Genomic DNA, 9,384 nt, shown 5'->3' on the forward strand with positions numbered 1-9,384 from the left:
AGACGTGGTCCAGACAACAAAGAAAGCATTTTCTTAACCTTGACGTGACTGCATTTCCTTGTTTGTTACAAACAATATTTACTTGCAAGTTCGTCCAAGGGCCTTTGCTGTCTTGGCTCCTTTTCTTACTGAAACTTCCCGACAAGACCACAGTTTACTGTCTTGTCGTAGAACCAGTTTTTACTGTAAGCGCGGTGACTTGCCCTGTGCTTGACACCGCCGGCCAGCAAGTTAGGAGAGGGAATTTAACTGGTCTTACCTGGTTTGATGGCAACATGAACGGAGTCGGAAGGTTGCGTTTTGATGGTTTAATTAAGAAGAGATAGTAGTTCACCGTGATTACATATATGCCGCCTGAGTCTACTGACTAATGCAAGTCCCGGTACAGTTCTTGATTGTGATGAATGCCTCCTCGTGTGGAATCTTGAAGTTAGTCCGAGTTGTATGATTAGTTCAAAGTTCCGAGTGGATGTCGCAGTAATCCAAGTTGAATAGCGATCCAACCATTGTCCATGTATCCTGGTAAATGCCTCCAAAGTCCAGATAAGTACCGTAAAAACTGGTCAATTCTCCCAACCTTTCTGACCCAGTCCTTTATCCTTTCTTGACTTGTTTTTCTCCTCCCAGTGAAGAGCCTGATTTCTTCCTGCTTGTCCGGCAAGGAAGTCCTGATTTCTTCCCCCTATGGGAAGCCTAAATCCTTCTTTCTCCCTGTGAGAAAGCCCTGATTTCTTCCCCCTGTGGGAAGCCTAAATTCTTCTTTCTCCCTGTGAGAAAGCCCTGAGCCCTCCTGTGTTGAGAAGCCTGTCCCTCTCTTCTGAGTGAGCCTATTTTCTTTCCATGTGCTGAGGTCCCTAGAGTCTATCCAAAAACACGTGTCCTAGATTTGGCGGGAACTTGCCTGTATCTTATTAACATTTCTAAAGGCGGCAAATTTAAGAAACAGTAAGTTGGCGATTACACTGGCCCCCAATTGTCCGTTTTACGACAATTTTACATTACATACATGTAATAAAGCCAACTTCCTTACACAATGACTATACTGTGTTTCAAATAGTTGTTAGTAGAAATATCATGCAATTGAAATAAGCTCGGCTGAAGTCCATATAGGGTTGTCTACTTCACTACGTTGCTGTTACATGCATTATACTCTCTTATGATACTAGAGTTCGAACAAGATCCTCCTGGAATTCAGGTCTCTAGACGTCTTCCTGTTCTTCTTCCAGTATTGGGCACAACTTGTCTATCGGCCGTTCTAGGATGTTGTGCTGTGTTTTGACTTTGACATGTCGGACTAATCCTTCGCTGCCACGCACTACTTCTACCACTTTACCCAACGGCCACTGGCCTCGTGGGTTGTTCTCATCCTTCAGGAGCACTAGATCTCCCACTGCGAAGTTTCTTCTTTGTTTGCCCCATTTTTGGCGTCCTTGTAGAGTGGGTAGATACTCCTTGACCCATCTCTTCCAGAACAGGTCTGCGATGTACTGGATCTGTTTCCATCTGCGTCTTGCGTACTGGTCTCCCTTCTCCGTTAAGTTGGGTGGAAGATCTGTCTTAGACTTTAGCGTCAGCAGATGGTTTGGTGTCAGGGGCTCTAAGTCGTTAGCTTCCATATTTGCTGTTGTTATTGGCCTGCTGTTTATTATATATTCAACCTCGCAGAATAACGTACCCAAGCCTTCATCGTCAAGTTGATGACCTTTGCTGACAGCATACAGCACTTGGCGTACGGTTCTGATCTGCCTCTCCCAAACTCCTCCGAAGTGGGAACCTGAAGGTGGGTTGAATTTCCATTCTATCCCCTTCTTTAACATACTTTCATGAATCTTGCTGGTGTTCCATTTTTTGACCTCCCTCTTGAGTTCTGCCTTTGCTCCAACAAGATTCGTGCCATTGTCGGATATAATCAGCCTCACTTGTCCTCTTCTTGCGATGAATCTCCGCAAGGCATTGATGCAACTATCTGTGTCGAGGGAGTCTGCTTTCTCCAAGTGCACCGCTCGCGTCGTAGTGCAGGTGAAGATGACTCCATATCGTTTTACAATACTGCGGCCTCGTTTGACTTCGAACGGGCCGAAGTAGTCTACGCCCACGTTGGTGAACGGTGGGTTCTCTGGTATTACTCTGAAGGATGGTAGATCCGCCATCTTCTGTTCTCCTGTTTTGCCGTGATGACGGCGACAAGTAACGCACTTGCCGATTACTTGTCTGATTAGCGAGTTAACTTGAGGGATCCAATAGCGTTCTCGCACTTTGGATGTCACATAGTTCCTCCCCAAGTGTCCGTTGTCTTCGTGGATTTCTTGAATCACTAGCTCTGACACTCGGGACCTCTTCGGGAGCATCATTGGATGCTTCATCTCTTCCGAGAGGGTTGCTTGTCTCAGTCTCCCTCCTACCCTGAGGATGCCCTCTTCATCTAACTTAGGGTTCAGCTGGAAGATACTGCTGCAAGACTTCACTGATCCCTTGCTTCTTTGCAGGGACACTATCTCTTCGCTGTAGTGACTACGTTGCACGTGCCTTACTATCTCCAGCTCTGCTCGTGCTAGGTCGCCTGTCGACAACCTTTGACATGTTGTCTTTCCTGCGGACTTACTCTTCTGCTTCAGGGCCTGTTTCACTTTAGCAATCCAAGCTACGGCTTTCTTCAAGCGATACCAGCTTGAGTAGTGTGCGATGAGAGCATCCATAGGTTTCTTGGACTGCATTGGTTCCTCTGTTTGAATGGCGTTCACTTTGACTTCTGGGTCCCTCTGTGGTGGTTCTTGAAGACCCTCTGGCAACTGCGGCCACTCGCTCTTTGGGCCCCACAGGAATTGTGGGCCATTCACCCATCTGCTGTTGTCAATGAAGTCTTCTTTGAGTGCTTTTAGCACTTCTTCGTTGTACTGTCCTTTACAGTCCTCAGCTATTCTCTTCAGGGCATAGTTTGCACAACTTGGGGATGACGTTGCTCCAAACACGTGTACTGTCATACGATACTCTTCCAGCATTTCGTTTATGTCACCCTCCGGCCACCACATGAAGCGCTGATAATCCCTGTCCTCCGACGGTACTTTAACCTGGGAGAACATTGCTTCTATATCCGCCATCAAAGCCACTGGTTCCTGTCTGAACCGAGTTAACACTCCCAACAGCGTGTTGGTCAGGTCTGGACCCTGAAGAAGCTCTTTGTTGAGTGAGGTGCCGGCGTATGAGGCGGCGCAGTCAAAGACGACTCTTATCTTTCCCTTTTGAGGGTGGTACACCCCGTGATGGGGAACGTACCATACCTGTCCATCTTTAGCCTGTAGTTGCTCTGTGGGTACCTTCTCTGCGTAGCCCTTGTCTATTATTTTTTCCATGAACCGGGTGTACTCTTGTTGGAAGCTCTCATTTCTCATCATCTTCCTCTTTAGGTGCTGGGCTCGTTGTAGGGCTACTTGCTTGTTATTCGGCAGCTTGGGCCTACCATTTTTGAATGGTAATGGTACTTGATAGTGGCCATTGTTTTTGTTTGTTCCCTTTGACACGATGTTCATGAACCTTTTGTCTTCAACTGACATTTCTTTCTTATCCTCTCTGATTTCGCTAAAGTCATTGTTGAAGTATTCCGTGAGTTGCTGCTCAAGGGTGATCCTGTTGACATTCTTATCGTCACTGGCCCCCCTGAGGGGCCCATTTACTGACCATCCTAACACGGTTCTGATTGCATATGGTCCACCATCTATGCTGTTGATTACCTGCCAGGGCTCTACAGCCTTTGGTACATTGTTGCCAATAAGTAGGCCTATATTGGCATCTATTTTGGGCACGTCTACGTCCTTGAGATGTGGCCAAGCCTTAAGGTCTTCAGTGGAGATGATGTTATCCTTTGAAGCTGGAATCCTTTCCTGTGTGTAAGCAGTGGCGATTGGAATAACGTTCTCTCCCGTTAAGTTCATGACCTCCAGGTCATCCAGGACTTCGCTTTGTACTGCTTTAGTGTCATTAATTGTATTCAGCGTCAACTTGGTTTTCCTGCCACTTGTCTTCAGCTGATCCTTTAAGGACTCGGTACAGAATACCACGTCGCTTCCTGAGTCCAAGAAAGCATATGTTTCGACTGTGATATTTGTGGTCTTGCTGCGGACCTTCACAGGAATTATAGGTGGCACTCCTTCCCAGCTGCATTTGGTGCGCAGTACTCGTCCTACTGCGGCCGTCTTCTTGGGTACCGTTTCAGCATCCCGATGTAACACCGTGGGGTGAGATCTTTGACACCTCTTACACTCTGCCCGCTGCCTGCAGTCCCTCGCCAGGTGTGATGTAGCTTTCAAGCAACCAAAGCACAATCCTTGGCCTTTGATGTACCGCAGGCGTTCGTCCATTGGTTTAGCGCCGAGCACCCTACAGTCACTCAGGCAATGATTGGTTTTCGCACAGTACAGACAGTCACCTGGAGACTCAGCTTCTGCATTGTCCGTTGCCCTAGCTACTGCTAAGCTTGAACCTCTCCGTGGTCCATACTTCTGTTTGGAGCTAGAACCTTGGCTCTTCTCTCTGTTGTTGAGGTCACCAAAAACCTCATTAGAGACCACGTCCTCTTCTTTCTGCACGAAGGTAGCAAAGTCTGAGAATGAGACTGGACGCTCTTTAATTATCTCATGGGACCGTCTTCTCCAGCGTTCTCTCAGCTTGAAAGGAAGCTTTGTCACCAACAACTTCAGATTGCTGTAGTGGTTCAACTCCTGCAGGTGGTCCTTCCCTTCCATAGCATTTCCGCATTCCTGTAGAAATAGCGCAAAGTCCCTCAATGCGTCCTTATCTTCTGGCTTTATTTCTTGCCATTTCGATACCTCTCTGGCATAGGCCTGGCTGATCTTATATGATGTGCCATACCTGCTTCGCAGGTATTCCTTTGCTCTTGTGTAGCCTTCTTCTGGCGCCATAAGTGTGCAGCTGCTCACCAGCCTCCTAGCCTCACCTGTTGTGTATTGCTCTAAATAACCAAGACGCTCTTCTGCGTCTGTGGTTTTGCTTTCTATTGCATGCTTGAATGCTCTTGTAAATCTGGTGTACTGAAGCGGGTTCCCATCGAACGCTCTGATGGTTCGAGTTGGCAGGCTGGCCTGATTATTATGGTCAATCATCAGCTTGGTGACTTCCGCTTGTTGGGACACCAACCCTTGCAGGAACTCCTCGGGGGTTGGACTCTTTTGCCCATTCCTGTCATGAAGCGTTGGGTGGAAATCCCTTGCCTCCGGGTTCAGGTTCCGGGAATCGTTAGGTGTTCGTCTAGGCTCTACAATTTCTGGCTTAACATTCCTGGTTCTTTGTACAGCGGGTGACTCTATTCCCTCAAATTCATCTAGCGCTTGTAGCTTGGCATCCTCTTGTGCCAGCTCCATCTTCACTTCCAACATCTCCCTTTGTCTAGCCAACTCCATCTCCTCTTTCTTGATCTTGAACTCTCTTTCTTGTAGCTTCGCCCTTTCCTCCAAGGCCGCAGCCTTGGCAGTGAGCTCCGCTCTCCTGAGCTTGGCGCTTAACCTTGCACTCGAGGCTACACTAGATATACCCGAGCCTGCCTGTGATATGCTGTCAGAGGGCTTGACATCTTGTGCTTCCCTCTGTGTCTTAATCCACTCTTGTACCTCATCCCGGAACTGGTCCAGCTCTTCGAAATGTGGCTTGGCCCAGTTTTCTGTATCTTCATTGATCTGGTCGGCATCGAGAGTTGCTTGGTACTGACCATGTGACTCTTCAAGGTTAAAGTAGGCCTGCTGCCATTCCTCTAAGGCAACTTGTGCGCCAAGCAGCTCATTTTGTTCCATCAGTGCCCTTACTGCATTTGCCTTGTGTGTCAGTTGTCCTAGCACTGAAGACCTATAACTCTTCTTTCTCCTGCTGTCTTCCTCCAGGAGCCAATCAGCCTTTTTTGGGACTCTTTTTTGTAGCCCTTCTGTTTCCTCTTCTACATCTTCTTTGACCGTAGAGAGGCCCCTTTCTTCCCTTTTATCAGCCATTTTATTTCCTTAGCTCTGTTTATCCCCTTTATTGGGAGAAACAGCCTCTTCATTTGCTGTTCTACGGTAATGTAGTGACCCAGTTCTCCTGGCTTACACAGCAGTCAGGCCTGTTCTATACCACAGTTGTGCCGTCACTCATGATACCCTAGAATCCCAATTTTTTTCTCCAACACTCTGGTACTAGTTCGTTGCTTGACATACGTATGTGTTCATGCTTGCTGCACATTACACTAGTACGTACTCAATGTTCTTGCCTTTGACTATGCCTCAGATTACCGTTTTCAGAAGCAAAGTTTTACTCCTCGCTACTATTAGCTGTTTTACGGTAAAGGCTTCCTCGAGCGGGGAACCTTACACCTTCCTCTGGTGGGCAGGGTCATCAATCAAAGAAGAACATTCCAAGATGTCAAGAATCAGACGTGGTCCAGACAACAAAGAAAGCATTTTCTTAACCTTGACGTGACTGCATTTCCTTGTTTGTTACAAACAATATTTACTTGCAAGTTCGTCCAAGGGCCTTTGCTGTCTTGGCTCCTTTTCTTACTGAAACTTCCCGACAAGACCACAGTTTACTGTCTTGTCGTAGAACCAGTTTTTACTGTAAGCGCGGTGACTTGCCCTGTGCTTGACACCGCCGGCCAGCAAGTTAGGAGAGGGAATTTAACTGGTCTTACCTGGTTTGATGGCAACATGAACGGAGTCGGAAGGTTGCGTTTTGATGGTTTAATTAAGAAGAGATAGTAGTTCACCGTGATTACATATATGCCGCCTGAGTCTACTGACTAATGCAAGTCCCGGTACAGTTCTTGATTGTGATGAATGCCTCCTCGTGTGGAATCTTGAAGTTAGTCCGAGTTGTATGATTAGTTCAAAGTTCCGAGTGGATGTCGCAGTAATCCAAGTTGAATAGCGATCCAACCATTGTCCATGTATCCTGGTAAATGCCTCCAAAGTCCAGATAAGTACCGTAAAAACTGGTCAATTCTCCCAACCTTTCTGACCCAGTCCTTTATCCTTTCTTGACTTGTTTTTCTCCTCCCAGTGAAGAGCCTGATTTCTTCCTGCTTGTCCGGCAAGGAAGTCCTGATTTCTTCCCCCTATGGGAAGCCTAAATCCTTCTTTCTCCCTGTGAGAAAGCCCTGATTTCTTCCCCCTGTGGGAAGCCTAAATTCTTCTTTCTCCCTGTGAGAAAGCCCTGAGCCCTCCTGTGTTGAGAAGCCTGTCCCTCTCTTCTGAGTGAGCCTATTTTCTTTCCATGTGCTGAGGTCCCTAGAGTCTATCCAAAAACACGTGTCCTAGATTTGGCGGGAACTTGCCTGTATCTTATTAACATTTCTAAAGGCGGCAAATTTAAGAAACAGTAAGTTGGCGATTACACCTAGCATATAGCAAAACATATTTTTAAGCCCTTCTGGATAAAGGAACCGCCTTCCTGCTATGCGATTTTGACAATACTGTCGTTCATCAACCTCTCATCGCGTGGACACCCGATGCACACTGGGAATATTTTCTGGACGTACGACAAAATTTGACGTACGCCTTTTTTTTCCTGGGTGTGAACCTGTCGTACGTCGCGCGGGGCCGGTTCACACCTAGGAAAAAAGGCGTACGTCAATCTTTGTCGTACGTCATTGTCGTACGTTCAGAAAATCTTCCCAGTGTGTATCGGGTCTCGTGAGTGTTTTGAATATGGATGGTCTGATGTTATGTGTGAGAGTGTTATACGATTTTGTTCACCTTAACAGGAAAGGTTTAGTAACAGATTATGGCAGTCTGTCCTGTAGATCTCGTATTGTTACGGTGCTGTCAGATATCAGATGTAGTTTACTGTGTTAATGGTTGCTTGAAGAAGACTATTTTGTGGAGAGGACACATGTTGTTAATATAGTCAATAACCGCCACTGTGCATTTGCTTGACCGATGTGCAGTCACACGTTAGAAAGAGTAACATGTTTGAAGGAAATGTACTCATTCCGGGGGCGATATTGATTATTGGTGGATCGTATCAAAAGTTTTCTGACATTTTGGAAACATAGAATCTACAGTGTTTTGTAGAAACACACTTCCACAACGTTCCTGCTACCAGCAATCAACAGTTACTTCATCGCTCAACAATGTGTGTTGGACCTGTTCTGGAATGAGGACAACGCAAATCCCGATGACAAAGTCCAGGTAACCCTTTTTTGGGTGATGGACGTTGTGATTCACCGGGCCATAATGCCAAGTAGTGCAGCTACACTTTTATGGAAGAAACATCCAAGTACATTGTTGATTTTGAACTGTTGCAATCAACAGCTTCTAAAAGCTCCCACTCCCAGGCATTGGACCGTGATGCGTTTGGAGTGGGACTGAACTACCTCATCAGTGAGGGGTTAGACATTGAGTGTATTGCACCAGACACAAAGGGATCAGGGCAGAACTGAAGAGGTCTGCGTACCGCAAAATAAACCATCAAAATAAACCATCAGTTTCACGTCTTCAAGTCCAACAAGAAAAAACTGGGGCTTACAACTAAGAAGCGGCGTAACAAGGATCTCTCCCCGTGGATCGACTGCATATCGAACCATCTGTGGTGGAGCTCACGGACCTGCCGTGGAGACGATGTGGTAGGAGCCAACTTGTATTTGCTAAAGATTCATATATTGTATTACTAGTAGTGCAGAGTTCATTCTGTGCACATTTACAGGAACCACTTGCTGTACTCTATCATGTAACAAGTGAATGGTGTGAGGAAAGAAATGTATTTTTGTACACAATGTGTCTTTGATAAACATTTGGATATTGTATTACTACTAGTGCTGAGTCCATTGCACATTTACAGAAAAATTAAATCCAAAGACCAGAACCAGGCGACATGGAAAACAATGCAAGTTGTAGTAAACTGCATGAATCTTATTCTCTTTGCTATGTCAGAAACCTGGATGTACGAGCGCAAATAATGATCTCTAGTCTAAATGCCAAAGAAGACAACAGAATTGTAGATAAAACTTCTATCTCTACTCATATAAACCTTAGTCTCTTCTTTTACTTCGTCAAAAACATGGATATAACTTCATAAGGCGCTTATGAAACAAACATGTAATACAAGTGTCATTCGATCTTACAAAATTCATCTCCATCGAGATAAGCGGTGTACTGTCCCGAATCTTCTGCTTCCCTGACAGCCCACACAACACAATAAGGGATGACTCTCCGCACACGTTTCTATTATCTATCTATTCTGCATGCAGGAACCAAAAGAGTCCTTGGAAATGAGTAAGTATACAGCTTTTACATAAAAAGATAGTATTAACACATTTTCAAGTACCTTGTGGTCTGGTAACAAATACGCAATTTGCACGTATTAAAGATTCTGATATAATGAAAAACACATGTTATATGATAAAAA

The 9,384-nt window shown here is 45.8% G+C and overlaps 1 protein-coding gene across 1 annotated transcript; it reads right to left on the bottom strand.

Annotated features, from left to right (window-relative positions):
- Window positions 1-1,199: 1,199 nt before the first annotated feature.
- LOC136446350 (uncharacterized) lies at window positions 1,200-7,383 on the bottom strand. The gene has a single exon (XM_066444695.1). The coding sequence runs from the start codon at window positions 5,991-5,993 to the stop codon at window positions 1,200-1,202; it is 4,794 nt and encodes a 1,597-aa protein (XP_066300792.1). The 5' UTR covers window positions 5,994-7,383.
- Between the last annotated feature and the right edge of the window lie 2,001 nt (window positions 7,384-9,384).

This window comes from Branchiostoma lanceolatum, chromosome 12 (assembly GCF_035083965.1).
Source record: "Branchiostoma lanceolatum isolate klBraLanc5 chromosome 12, klBraLanc5.hap2, whole genome shotgun sequence".
Lineage (NCBI taxonomy): Eukaryota > Metazoa > Chordata > Leptocardii > Amphioxiformes > Branchiostomatidae > Branchiostoma > Branchiostoma lanceolatum.